Raw genomic sequence first — 14,964 nt, forward strand, 5'->3', positions numbered from 1 at the left:
TTGCTGTGGAAATGGATGCATTTATTTTGTTGGTTAAAGGCAGCATTTTGTTTCAGACCGTCATCAGAGAGTGAAAATGTTTGTTACCACTAGATAGCAGCATTCTCTAAGTTAAACACACCAGATTCTTTCTCTGCCTATCTCTGTATCTACCTATGTGTGTTTGGGGGTTTGTTTATCGGTACGTTTTAGATTTTGCAAGGGATTGATGGTAAAGAAGAAGATGCCACAGTGAGCACTTCCTGATCAATGATAGTTTAGTTTGAATATAATTTATACACACCTGGAAATAGGGTTCCCAAACAACAACTGTGACATGGAGTTGAATTTCTTTTCTCGTTACACCCAAGAAAAACAAGTGACTCTTGAGTATGTAGCCTTCTACTCTGATATCTTGTCAGAACAAGCACATGTCAATAAAATCTTTCTGTGTGGACGGTCTGGAGCCACCAAGCCATCAGGGGGAGCATAAAGGTCACAGTGACCCATAGTGATCTATTCAACCGGCCTTATGGAGTCATTTTCCACCACTGTTATCCAAGTAACAAGTAAGTACCTGTCATGTGGACTATCACGTGCTGACGACCTGCATCACAGCTCTGAGATGACTAATGCTGTCCAACCATGGGGAGACATGGGGCACAGCAGCCTGCACTGCTGCCTTCAAGTGCTCCCTGTAATCACTTAAATGTGGGTTTTAATCCATTTGCCAGTATCTGAACACTATAACAAAGGGGATTCTGCAGCTTATCACAATGCTACAGAAAAGACTTTCACCTGACAGATAGTTGAGCTGATCATGACTACATTAACAGCCTGTTAGAGGATGAGCGGATTAACTGAGAGCTGTGAAGATCAGATCCACTTCCGCTCAAAACATCCGCAGCGACGAGGATGGGATTCGAACCCACGCGTGCAGAGCACAATGGATTAGCAGTCCATCGCCTTAACCACTCGGCCACCTCGTCTCAGTTGTTGCAATAACGTGCTTATTATATCACTTTATGCTTTTAAAACAACGTTTGATAAAACAATGATCGTTTCTGCTTTTTCACGAGTTGCACTTCGGATTTAGTCCAAATCAACATCCGCGCCTCGCTGCGTGAACCTCCACACTGACACCAGCTACAACTGCGCTGATTAACCAGCTAACGTCATCACCAAACACCACCCACGTGTGAGTGAGGTGTGAGCATGTTCGCTGTACAGCCAACACGGTCTGCAGACACTTCCACCTCACGTCTGTCCACCTCAGGCAGCCACATAGAGGATCTACTGTAGTATTTAGATCGAGTGATCAGAATTCATTTGTACTTACATAAGCAACCCTGTGTCATGGCCTCCCTGCTCCACATTCAGGGGTTTATGTGTCACACACACACACACACACACAGTAAAATGAGTAGTGAAATGCACTGTGGCATTCTGATGTGCTACAAATAATTAATTCAAACACAGGTATCAAAATGTGTTTTAATAATGTAAATATGAACAAATCTGTAGTTATCCCACTTCATCAATCACCAATCATTCAATCACCTTACTGCAAGAATGACTCAGGTCCACGCAACCAGTGTAGTTCATTGTGATTCTTCTCTTTTTGCCCCTTTGGTGGAGAAATGTTTTCATTCATTTGGTGTAAAGCTTGTTTAGTACTTCATTTGATCAGAGCCCTGGTTGATCTCGCCAACTATTTATCTAAGAAATAAAGTGTTTTGTATGATCCAGTCTGTGTTAGTGGACGTGTGCCGTAGTAACAGACTCCTGTTTACCTCCTGCAGTGTTTACGACTGCTCTGAGCGGCTGTGTGAGTGCGTCTTGTGGTGTGAATCACCAGGCGGAACACAGACAGAGGGGATCGAACATTTATTTACCCTTATTAAAAGTTACAATAAAACCATTAACATCTTCAAACGATAGCAAAATAAAAGAGAACCAAAAATATTGGCCAAAACATATTTACAGAGACAGTTTGCAGATAAAAAGCTCACATTTTGTACACAATCCCAACCCCTGCATCATAAACTCTGAAATGTGAACACTGCAATACTCAAGAAGCTTGAATGTGGTTTTAGCCAGAAAAAGAATCAAAATGCACGAACAAAGACATAGCTCTTTTTCCACCTCCCCTCCTCGATTTTCACTTTTCTATACATGACAAAATACTTGAAATTTTGGGGTAAAACATAGGAATGTAGAATTCTAAAAATTAATAAGATCATTTGAAAGGTTTATGTGTCCATATAACAGTCATTTCGAGTGAAGGAGATGGTCTGCCCCGCTCCGAAACGGTGACAATTTTTTAGATCCCAAAAAGATGAGAAAGAAAAATAAAATGTTATAGGGCTGCCACGCTGTTTAAAAAGGATGCTTCTCCGTGAATTGGGAAAATAAGTCAGTATTCCTGATTCGCTCCACATCCAATCCATTACCTTCGCCACACGCCAGTCCCTGTGTGTACCATGAGGGGGCGACACAAGCCGACACTTTCATCATGAGAGGGCCCGGTGAGTTTCCGTCTGTCGAAGAACTAATAAAAGGCAGTGAACTGGTGGTTGAATCAGCAAACGTGATATATCCTTTGTCTTCTTTTGTAGTTTTGTTTATAACTTTATGAACGTGGCACGAGTCTCTCATATATATATTTATATACTTTAATCTTGGAAAATCAGTTCAGGTGCCGTCGCGGGGGTGCAGTCACTCTGCCTTGGCCTCGACCTCAGAGGCTGCAGGTGTTGTGTCCTCGGCGGGGGCGGCGGCCTCCTCGACAGGGGCGGCCTCTGTGGGCGGGGCCTCCTCCGCCGCCTTGGTCTCTCCCTCAGGTGCAGCATCAGCAGGGGCGGCGGCAGCGGGGGCGGCCTCGTCCTCTTTGGCCTCTGCGGCCGGCGTCTCCTCTTTGGTTTCCTTGGCTGCGTGGCCGTTCTCCTCGGGCTTGTCCTCGGTCGTGGGGGAGGTGGCCTCCTCTTTGCCCTCCTCGCTGCCCTTCTTGCTCTTTTTCAGCGAGATGCCCTTGAACTTGAAGGAGTTCTTCAGGGAGAACTTCTTCTTCTTCTTGCCATCCTTGGCGGCCTCGCCCTCAGCTTTGGCGGCCTCGCCCTCGGCTGCAGGGGCGGGCTCGATGGCGTCCCCGGCGCTGGTTTCGCCCTCCTTGGCTGGTTCGGCTGTGCCATTTCCATCTGCGGCGGCCACCTCGCCGTCGGGCTTGGCTGAAACGTCGCCGTTGGTTTTGACGTGGCCGTTCTCCTGCAGAGAAGAAGACTCATTAGTCAGGGATTAAACCAATCAAACGGGGTCAGAATGAGCACACTGCCTCTGGAAACAGGCGTGTGTAGATGGATCAAGTGTAGATAAAATGTGGACTAATATTCCAAATAAATCTAAAGAGATTGACATGACAGATTAGCATTAGCCCATTTACTCCCATAGTTAATCCATGTCATACTTGAGGAAAGCTGCTTGCCCTGACAGTGGTTCAGGGGAGGGAGGGGAGGGAAGGGGAGGGCGGGGGAGATCAACAGCTGTTTGCCTGCCTCAGAGCAGACACAGGGGGGCAGTAGTGCTGCATGTGAACGTCAGTAGCAGCAGAGTTGGGAGAACAAAGGAATCCCCGTGAAACCTGGTTTGTGCTCTCAGCTCACATCCACCACAGCACCGTCAGCCCGGCGCACACGGAGCTGCTCCACTCTCACTCCCAGGCAGAGGTGTGTTCAAAGAGCAATAAGTCAGTCAACACCACCCAAGTTGTGAACGAGCATCAAACTGTACCGCTTAATCTCCTGATCTGGGGTCAGACTTAAGCCAGACTCTCATTTAACTCTCCGAAGAATCAGCTATTAAAAAGTCACACATCGGTCATCAAAGCACGGTTTCTAACCTCATTGAGCTAAATGTGAATATGTGGAGCAGTTTTTTTTTTAGGGGGGGGGGCTTGAACCAGCGCCTGTCCGCGCCTTGTTTGCAGCTCCGCAACATGCGCCTCCAGCAGAGCGCATTTGCATCCTTTGCACCGTTTGCCTCGCATCTTTTGTTCGACGAGAGAGCGGCTGCCTCCCCGACTGCAGCCAACTCATGACAGAAAACACGGTCCAAACACGCATTTTAACCAGAATCTGTCGTTCTTGTGCTGAATTTGCGGCTAAATCGCCCACTTTGGACGCTGCAGACGGAATTAACAAAAGGCAGGCTGTGGTGCGCGCTGAGCGGGGACGAGCATGGCCGCTCGACGGGTCTGCTCTGCTGGAGGTCCCCTGGATCTAGAAATCCGTTTCTAAGTCTCATTCACGCTCATTCTGGTCTACAGCCATGTGCTGAGCACCGGGTCGGGTGGTGCCCTCGGAGAGCACCGAGGAGCAGCACCCATGCTGGCGGTGGGCGGTGGGTGCCATGTGGCTCCCCGCTGATGCTCGGCACCTAAGGCCCGCTGTACTCACCTGGCCGTTGGCTTTGGCTGCAGCAGCGTCGGCGGCGGCTTTCCCCTCAACAGCTACTCCACCCTTGGACAACTGGGCTCCCATTTTTTTTTTTTTTCTGTTGTGAACAAAAAATAAAATCGAAAAAGAAAAACCTCGAGGAGTTTTGGAGGTTTTAAAAGTCCAGCTCTGGGATGGGTGAGATCTTGCCAAAGAGGTGAAAAATCCGATCGGATCTCCTTCTCCCCAGTAGGTTTTGGAAACGAGAAGATCCCCCTTCTGTGAGTGCGGACCCCACGGCGGCTGAGCTCAAATTAAAGGATGTCGGTGATAAGACTGTGAGTAGTTCAACCGCGCCTCAAAAATCGACCGAGGCTCCGCCCATGGGCGTGGCGGCCGGGCGCTGTCCAATCCGCAGCCGGGGGGCGGACCTCCCTTCACCCCCTGTCACTGCAACAGTCTGCAGGCCGAAGGATGATCAGCGGGACCTTCTCCACTCTTTCACATGTCTGGAAGATTTGGGGCTTTTTAAAACTTCTCAAACTTTGTTACTCAGCACTTGTTGCTCGGAACTGAGGTCGTTCAGGTCGCAGAGGGTTTTGCTCGGATGAAGAATCATCATCAGATTCTGTGGATGCCCTTTAAATGACATGTCTGTAAAGTTGTATCAAATGTTGTTTAAGGATGTTAGATTGATGGACAAATAATATGTACACACACACCTCACCACAAGGGCATTTTATCATCAAATGAATGGTTCCCAACTTGAGGTTTTCTTGGAAATGAGTTTTTCCTTAAAGAATCAGTCAGTCCGGGAAGAGAACATCACTTGTTTTGTTCAGCTGCTCGCAGCACTTACACATGATACGTTTTTTTTTAAAGGGTCCAAAAGGTTGCGGACCGATGTAGTGATTATTCCAAGCTCATGATAACCTGATTTCCATCCCTTTTTGACCCCCCCACACACTTTTCCTGAACATGATGTACGTCTAACACGGTCTACCACAGATTTTGAACGAGTTGCGAGGTATTCATTGACTGCCTCTGATGGATTTTGAGTGATGGGTCCGGCTCTCCAAGAGTAAACTGGTTACATAACACACAGCCAGCTTTGCACTCAGCGGAGACCTTGTGATGGCACTGGGGCGGCTTTGTCATCGACACAGACAGGGAGACAGTGAATCAGCCTGTCAGCCGGTAATGAGGTCTCTTGGCTAGACGAGCGGATCCCACGATCGCTGCAAAGACACTGCAGTTTTTTGGGAACTCAAAGCTGATGGGTTCCTCTTGTGATCCAGCGGGGTCAGGGGTCGTATGTTTTAAGCTGAGTTATGAGAGCCAGTGGACTGCTTCCACAGACTGGCCAGTCGTGAGACAGGGTCATACATGCATTTACACATGCCAGCTGCCTCATTTTCAGGCCGTTATTCTTAATTCTGGCAACCTTAACCAAATTATCCCTCATTTCCCAACAACAAGGCCCTCATTTATCCCACAGATGAACCCATGTTAACAAACTTGCGCTCTGTCTGCTTGTCACCCTTTAAGGTCATCATTAAGTGGAATTTATGATTTCCTTTTATTGAAGTCCCATATTCTTCTGATGCACCCGTTCGTGGCTCCATATGTCTCTCTCTCTCTCTCTCTCCCCTCGCCTTTCTGTCAATGTTTCAACCAATCAGACAGCACACAGAATGACTCCCTCCACACAAACATGTCACAGCCGTGGTATGCGAGGCATGCATACACCACCCAGAGAATGATCTCCATCCATTCAGTGGGCTGAGCTTCCCACAGTGGAGTGCACCCTCAGGGGTTCAGGCTCCGCACCCCCACTCCCTCCTAACTGTTCACCACCACTCCATATATTCTCCCAAACTGAGTCAAGAAGGAGAACAACATGTCTGAAAGATGTTTTTAACCCCCAGCGCACGCATGGCTCAATCATGGCTGTGGAATTCCTCGTCGCTCTCTGATGTGGGACGTCTGTCTGAGTCGGTCCCTTTTGCTGATGAGTTCTATACATTAAGGCTGTCACATTTCAAAGGGATGATACCGGTTTCATCAGCACAAGAAAGACATGTTCTCACAGCAGGGCTTCAGGCCTCTGCACAGAGACTCCTGTCCAGGTTGACCTCGGGGTTGTCACCTACACTACTGTTACTACTGACATCTTCATGGATGTGAATCTATGAGCTTTGATCGACTTTTCTGACCACTAAAACATATGATCCATCCTCGAAAGTAAATAAATCTGCTCTTGCGTTGTATGGAAATAAAAAACAATGTTTTTGAAAAGTTTAACCTCTGATTATTAAGTATTTTACTTTGCTGCTGTTCTTTGTATTTGTTTTAAACAGCAAAATGCGTCAGAAAAGCTCTTGTTGATAATTGTGAGACATCTCCAGCTCATAAGGTCCGTGTGAGACTTGTGTATTGTAGCACAGTGGCCTAAAAGACAAGAAGGTGATTATTGGCATCAGTGTGAACACGGCCTGACTTGTTTTCATCCTCTCCAGCTTAGTGCGTAAAGCTTAGCAGAGAAAAGCAGGAAATACTGACAACGACAATTTCTTTCATATGCACCCACTCACACACATACACTAGTAGTGCGCGCATTGTTATGATGACAAGGCCTTATTTCCTTGAGAAAAATGAGACTGTGGCTGGAGGACTTCCTCTGGCCTCGGCCTGCCTGCTCATTTCTTTCACGTTTAACATAGTGCGTCTCCTCCTCTTCGCACACTTTTCTCTCACCGAGCTCGTCAATGCCTCTGTTTGTGTGGGTGCCCATTTTTCATGCCCTGACACAGGATGAGCTCTCAAATCCTACTAAAAGCCCCCATTGTCTCTCTCTCTCTGTCTCTGCGAGCCCACTGATGAGCATCACAAGTAGAACGAGAGGAGAAAAAAGAGGGAGAGTGAGAGAAAAGAAAAGAGAGGATGGCCGCAGCGAGGGAAGAAGAATCAGAAACGTGTCTCTAGGGTTCCTTTTACTTCAGGGAGGAGAAAAGTTATCTTTATGACAGTCACCTTGAACAGATTACTTGAGCATATAAGCGTGATGAATATGTAATTTCCCTGGGTTCCTAACTTCCTCAGCAATTCATGCATACACAATCACAAAAACAAGAGCGCAGGCTGTTTCCTGTGTGTTCCCTATGGTTTTGTGAGACATTGACGGTTACATATTTGTTGCAGTTTTGCACAGCTAATGGCCACAATACCTCAAACTAATGCCATCTGACGTGGCGCAGTCAAAACATAGGTTTGATAATAAGAAACAATGTGAAGGAAAATGTTTGCAAAAAGTGGATCTTATATAGTCACAACACAGCTTCAGAAGAACTTCATTTGCGAATGCAGCATTGAATTCTGCTCAGAAGTGAAGATGTAAACTTGACTTTACATGTCTGATTTGCTCCAGCATAAACAGAACATTTACATTGCCAAGCACCTAATTACAAGGAGAATCAGGTGCACAGCCCTCCTCACTGGCCTGAATAGGGGTGCGTAGACTTAAAAGAAAGCCCTTTGTAATGCTAATTAATTCGATCAACTGGCTTATTGACTGCAAAAAGGCCCTCACCAGCAGGCAGCCACAAAGCTGCACATGGCAGCCATCTTGGCCGGGGGGCTTGTGCAGATGTATCTGTCTGTCAGGCTCTGGCAGCGGCTCTCGGTGGAGGAAGGGATAGGGGGATAGTGGCTGGATGTCCAGTGCTCACTCAGGCTTACACGTTTGACTCGCCTCATTGATGAAACAGTCGCTCACATCGCACAGGAACTCGGACAACACAACAAGCCTGGGAAAAGAAAAAAAAAAGCTCTAAAAATGGAGGGAGCGACAGTAATCACGTTGATTACCTCTCTGTCTCTGTGCCCGAGGTGGCAGACACGACGCGACACACCCCTGCCTACATTTCAGCGTGCGTGCAGACATGCCACAGAGCCGGTTACCATGGAAACTACTGCTTCCATCGAAGTCTCCTGGCTGATGTTACTGGGGGGTGGGGGTGGGGGGGGGACGTGGCTTGGTGGGAACCCAGTCAGGAGGAGCATGGAAGAGGATATGGCTTTGGCGTTGTTTTTGTTTACCTTATCATCTCTGGCTTGTTTATTGCAGTTGACTTGTCTCTCACAGTTTATGCAGCAGAAACTCTCACCACCTCTCTGCGACCACAGAGAAATGAAGCGTGGTTTCCTTTTAACCTTTAGCCTCACCTCCTCCGCGTCAGACTACATTTTTTTCTCCCTCATCATAAAAACTTTTCCTCCGTTTCATTGACTGTACATCCTCTCCCTCCCTCCCTCCCTCCCTCTCCCTGTGCTTCTCTCTGGCAGCAACGCTCGGCCCATTACAGGCAAATTCCCCCCGTGGTGCCTTCCCTCCATCTGTTGGCCAGGTAAGAAGGCAGCGAGAGATAAAACAGATGGCGAGTCAAGTAAAAGGAGAGGGTAAGGGGTTAAGGGGGACAGAAGGCGTTGATGAGTGAAGCACAGGGAGAGGATAGGGGCTGGGCACAGTTGATGTGTGTGTGTGTGTGTGTGTGTGTGTGTCAGACAGGAGCGTACAGTAGTAAGGCAGCTCATCCCCACTGGCAACAGCACTGCAGCATTACTAGGTCAGTGTGCCAGCATCTCATTCATCATTATCACAGTCTGCTCTTCCTCCTCCGCTCTCTTCATCCCTCCCACGCTTTCTTGCAGTTGTGCTCTTCACACACACACACACACACACACACACACACACACACACACACACACACACACCACGACGGGAAAGACGCTGAGCTTCAGACACAGACTGGAAAATAGAACCCAAGCAGATTCAGATGGAGCGGCTCTGTAAAGTACGAGTCCAAGCTGCGATACAACACAGTGACTGTATAAATGCTATAAATTACTGTAACTAATGTCTTTATTAATGGTTATTGAATCATTTATACATGCTTTAATAAGGACAGCTTTTGGTTTGCCAGGTTTGCGTCATGTTTATCCTCCTTCGACATACCACGAGCTTTAAGACCACAATTTCACATGCTTTTTTCACACATGCTACCAGCACGGCTAATGTTAGTCTGTTGTTTCACCACTTTCCCCAGAGCTAAATATGTCACAAATCATTACCACACACACACACACACACATATATATATATATATAGTCATGACACAGTTTCAGAACACTTCATTAATGAAGTATCATTCAGTTGTCACAAAGGCAAATGTAGCGTTGTTATCTGCTGTGAGGAAGATAGAAGATATAAACTGGATTTTACATTTGATCTGATCTGCCATGACTTTTTGTGCAGACATTTATGTTACATTACATTTAAGTAACAAAATACTTTTGACCAAATACTTGCACAACTAATGACATTCCCATCCTCCACAGCTTTACTTTAATACTAACATGCTAAACATGGTTCACTATATACCGGCCAAACATCTGCATGTGTAGCATTTAGCTAATTACAACCTAAAAACCTAAAACATAATTTATGACTGAAAACGACATCTTTCCTCAATAGTGTCTAAAGGTGATTTTAGTACAGATCCCATCGCTGACATGCCTGGATATGAAAACAGCTAAATCTTCTGCCTCTCTCATATCTTTACACTAAAGCTTGGGTCAGGAGGTGGTTAGAAACAAATGTGTAAAACAACTATTCCTGATATTACAAATCTTGTGCAGATAACTTTTGCAGATAGCCTGTAAAGTGGGAAACCTGTGAACCTTTACCAGTGACTGTATTAACATTAATAACTGCAGAATTATGTTTTCTTTGTAGAAAAGTAGACCCTTTACCCCTTATCAAACACTTCAAAAGTACAACTACGCACAACAGACTAGCACTTCTAAATGACCTGTCAACGTCAAAAAGTGAAGCGAGCCATTATCACCACCATTACTCACATCCATGTCTGTCTCTGTCAAAAATCACAAAACGCTCTGTGTCAAACAGAAATCAATTATCCCTCGTGGATTCAGTTTAATGATCTGGAAGTGGGAGCACAGATAGCCTGACACACTCCATGCTGTTACAAGCAGACCAATAAAACATAATGGGCTATATTTCATGACAGATTTGCATTCCTGCATATTGCAAAAGGGCCCCAGTGATATAAGACCACACAGGCATCTCCCCTGCTGCTCAAAAATAGCTGGCAGCATAAGTGTCGTTTGTTTGGTATACACAAAGACATATATACGACAACAGCCACTTGCGTGCACCCACATGCAAATGAATTTTACCCCCCACCACCGCTACCCACACACACACACACAGATCATGCACCCACAGACAGACTCATTAGCTCGGTTCTGGGTTATCAGGGGCTTTTTTTGGCCAATCTGTGAGATCAACACTCTCTCTGAGCCCCTGTCAGTTTTTTCCTCACAGCCGGCTCCTCACCCCTCCTCCCCCTACTCCTCCGTGACCATCTTTATTGTGATGCAGATTTAAGGATCGAGTGGGGGATGGGAGCAAGAGGGGGTTGGGGGATGAGGAGAGTTGTGGAGAGGCTGTGGTTAGTGTTAAGTATGACCTGGCAGCCCTGCTGTGCCTCAGCGGGCGGTCCAGCGTGGGCTGGGGGAGGGGAGCACGAGAGAGAGAGAGAGAGAGAGAAAGAGAAAGAGAGAGCTCGGAGGGTTCCCCCCCCCCCCCCCTCCCGCCTGTATACATGACTCAGACATCAGATATCAACATCCTCAGCCTCCTCTTGAAATAAACGATGGCAGACACGCTCCTCGATCTACATTCAACTTAATCTCATCCAGGAGTGGAGCAGAGAAGAATAGGATGTTCAGTGGTGTTTATTCCGTCTAGACATAATGAGCTTAATGTCACTGAGGTCACGCTGTTGTTCCCTCTGTCACAGACTAATACCATGTCAAACCAAGTGCAAAATGAATTGAGATTATAATTTGCAAATGACGATGTAATAATCTGTGTATTTATCTGTGTGGAGGCAGTAAAGCCATTACTGAAATCTCACTACTTTGCCCACACAGATCTTTCAGCTGCTGTGCTGTCTGAGACGTCGTGGTACGTTTGCGTTTTTCCCTGCAACTGTGTCATGGTGTGTGTTTAGTACGTGTGTAATCACCGTGTGTGCATGTGTGTGTGTGTATTTGGAGGCTGTCTAGTTCTTCTGTCTGCATCTTAAACCATGACCACTTTCGCCCCGGCCGTCGGAGAAGTCAAACCATGGCTATTTACCCAGAGCCTGCCCTCAATGCACCCCACCCCTCCTATGACACACACACACACACACACACACACACACACACACACACACACACACACACACACACACACACACACACACACACACACACACACACACACACACACACACACACACACACACACACACACACACACACACACACACACACACACACACACACACACACTAGAATGGAGGGCAGAAATGGTAGAGAGCAGAAAAAGGCCTCCAGCGAAAAGAAATAAACGTCTGGAGTCAATACTCGGCCATTGTGTTTTAATGAACCATGTGTGGGATGGATTCATTGACTCTGCACCTCTTATTGCTCTGAAAAAAGGCAGCCAGATCACTTGCGTTGTTGACTCCTCGTTCCCCCGTCTGATTACACTGAATTGCACTCGAAGCGCACCAGAACAAAGTAGTGGGCAGATACATGCCCGGTTCAATTAAGGCCAGAGCTCTGTTAACTTGTTTGCACAGCCATTTATTGTAATAATAACTATGTGATCATTTGTTGTTCTAATTTCCCAGCTCTCCTCTGTGGGGATTAGAGTGCAGGTTCAGTAACACAGAGTCAATGACACTTAAGGAAAATGGAGGTTTTCCAAAAAAGATGCAGGTGCTCCAGCTGAGGGACGTCCATCCTGCTACCAAGGCGACGCAAGTCTGGAAAAAAAACTTGTAGACATTTGTGCTGTGCGCTCAGCTTTGACATGATTCATTATTTGACTGTAATTTTGCTCCAGTTTTCTATTTTATCCAACTGCCATTGCAGCTGAGTTGTCATGAAGCATCACTGCAGTGTGTTGCGCCTGTTTGTGAGTGACCTATTTATAACCCGCCCCCTCTATCTCTTGCCCCCAATTCTCTTTCTTGTCCTCCTCCAGTTAATCAAAACATGGTTACATAAAAAGATCTCCCTTTGAACCATCACTGGGCCGTCGCTGTGGCATGAAAATCTTTGTGAGTTATTAAATTATTCAGAGGACGGGGTGAGGTGTTGAGTCTGGGTTATTTCAATTTCACTCTCAAGAGATATTCTTAGTTCAAAAGTGGCATAACGGAACTTGAGTGTCACGTGTGTTTTTTAAATATTAAAACCCACCAAGAAGCGGAAGCTATTTCCATCTTCCAGAATGTGACGTGTGCTGAGTGAAATGCACACGCCTACAGTGCTTGCTCAGGAGGAAGTTTGTGACAATTGATGTTAGAACACACACCTCCCACTATGTTCTGGCTCTGATAGCCACTGTGACCTATGATGAATAGGAGTTTTATGTGGTGGGTTGGGTTAGCCAGTTGACATTTTGATGTTGGACAGATGTTTGCATACATGCCCAGGTTCAGGGCGAGTCATAGAAAATATTGTAATGTTTTTGGATTTAAATTTGGATTTACAAGCATTCAAAAAATGATTTCATCGTCCCTGTCCAAACACCAAATCATTTCACTGTATGCAGATACAGTGATCTTGCAAAATAGTGTTGGCTTTAAAACGTTAACTCCCTGCAAAAGGCATAAAACAGATAAAACGGTAACAGAGCATAAAACTTTAGCAATAAAAAGACATCATTTGATTATTGCTGCCCTTGATGTGAAGCCTGCCTGTACTTTAAGTCTGGAGGAGCTCACTAGACGGTTTAACACTACAGATGATTTAACGGCTTTATGTAATTCTTGCATAACGTTATCAAACCAATATTACAGACGCTTGTATGAAGCGGAACAGACAACAATAACTTGTGAACAGACCTTGGAAAGGCTCAGACTCCATCTCATGAGGCTCTCACGCCTGATGTTGATCTGCTTTCTGACACGGCCGTCGTCAGTCGGAGTTGATTTGTCACTGACACTGACTCCATGAATCTGTTTCATTCGATGTGATGATGGGGGACTTTGAAAAAGGTAACACAAGTGGTGGAGTCAGAAAGATTGAAATATGCCAGGCTTTATACCAGCGGCTTTTATCCTATGGGTCAGACTGATTTGTCACAGACCAAGAGATAACTGAACAATTAACAAGGGGACACACAACGTGGGAAATGTATATTTGTCTCAGTGTGTCTTTACACGTCTGCTATACGTATCTGCGGGTTTGGCTGATTGCCAGAAGACCTCAGATGTCAGTCATGCAAATGAGGTTAGGAGTCTCCAGCCTGAAGGGTGTAACGATGTACAGCTCCCTCTCTCTACCAGAGTAATGACTATAAGGTTGCAAAGACAACGAGTGCCGTCAAAATCTCACCCAGCCGACTAACACTGGCCTCTAATCAGCCTTCACAATGTTATCATCACACTGCCAGTAGCAGTCATTTACCAAGACTGCCGGCAGTCCAGCTTGCCTCGTCTTCCCTCCCTCTCATCTGTGCTTTAATTGAACTAGAAATGCCCAACTGTGTTTGCGGTGCAGCATTGAACTCCTCTCCACTGGTCTGCTGAGACAGCTAGCATTGATCTGTGCTAGCTTGACCAGCCAGCCCAGTTGAGTCTGCATTAACCTCCCGCTAGCCGAGGCCCGCTTAGCCCATTACACTCTGGCTACCGCCTGACAGTGATCGCAAGTGATTGATTAGGGATTGATTGGTTGAAACAGGGGATAGGGAGGGAGGTGGAGTGAGGTAAGGATGTGGGTACCGCGAGCAGTTATTTACGTTTGTGTCTCATCAGGAAATGAGTGCAGTCAGGTTGGGCCAAGAGTTACGGTTACTGCCCGTATTATCCTCTTGTACATTCACTCCTTGTCAGAGCCTGAGATACCGCCCTGACAGAAAGATACATTAAAAACAAAATGGGATGAATATATCTCCTGCTGACAGGTACAATATGAAAGACACCTGCTCCAACAACGGCAGAGGGAAGAAAAAGCAATTTGTCAGTTCCGAAGGGAGATACTTCCTTTGTGTGTCTTTCCCTCGGGGTTTACTAACAAGGTTATCATGGGTCAGTGATGAGCTGGGACTGGAGATCAATTGGAAAGCAGAAGGGACAGGAGTGACAGCAGGCATGGTATTGGGGCCAAGGGCATCAGTTGGTACAGGTCTCAGGAGGTTGTACGCCATATGATCAGGTGCTCGCGGTGGACCTCTATAATATCATCAAATGCCCAACATGTAAGCCGATCAGGCACCATTCAGGACCGTGTGGGAGTTAATCTGTTTGAACCCAGTGACAACACTTTCATATATATATATAGAAGACCATACTATGATGAGATTGTCAGTTCTTTATTGATGTCAGTGGAGGATTTAAGCCTATGGATGTGTAACATAAGCACATAACCTGTGTCACAGGGAGATGACCAGAGTGATGTGGTGCACGCA

The 14,964-nt window shown here is 46.3% G+C and overlaps 1 protein-coding gene and 1 non-coding gene across 2 annotated transcripts; both read right to left on the bottom strand.

The window, feature by feature from the left end:
* Positions 1-886: 886 nt before the first annotated feature.
* Positions 887-968, bottom strand: trnas-gcu (transfer RNA serine (anticodon GCU)). Its single transcript has one exon. It is a non-coding gene; the product is annotated as a tRNA-Ser (tRNA).
* Positions 969-1,851: 883 nt separating this feature from the next.
* On the bottom strand, positions 1,852-4,723 carry marcksl1a (MARCKS-like 1a). Its single transcript, XM_070843013.1, has 2 exons — positions 4,431-4,723; positions 1,852-3,243 (listed from the first exon to the last, which is right to left on the bottom strand). Exons 1-2 carry the CDS (start codon positions 4,512-4,514, stop codon positions 2,698-2,700), a joined length of 630 nt encoding a protein of 209 aa, XP_070699114.1. The 5' UTR covers positions 4,515-4,723; the 3' UTR covers positions 1,852-2,697.
* Between the last annotated feature and the right edge of the window lie 10,241 nt (positions 4,724-14,964).

Source organism: Pempheris klunzingeri, chromosome 13, assembly GCF_042242105.1.
Source record: "Pempheris klunzingeri isolate RE-2024b chromosome 13, fPemKlu1.hap1, whole genome shotgun sequence".
Lineage (NCBI taxonomy): Eukaryota > Metazoa > Chordata > Actinopteri > Acropomatiformes > Pempheridae > Pempheris > Pempheris klunzingeri.

Excerpts from the sequence above, each read along its gene's own strand:
- marcksl1a (XM_070843013.1), bottom strand. The coding sequence starts at position 4,514 with ATGGGAGCCCAGTTGTCCAAGGGTGGAGTAGCTGTTGAGGGGAAAGCC. Across the intron at positions 3,244-4,430 it reads CAGCCAAAGCCAACGGCCAG|GAGAACGGCCACGTCAAAAC; the intron begins GTGAGTACAGCG and ends TCTTCTCTGCAG.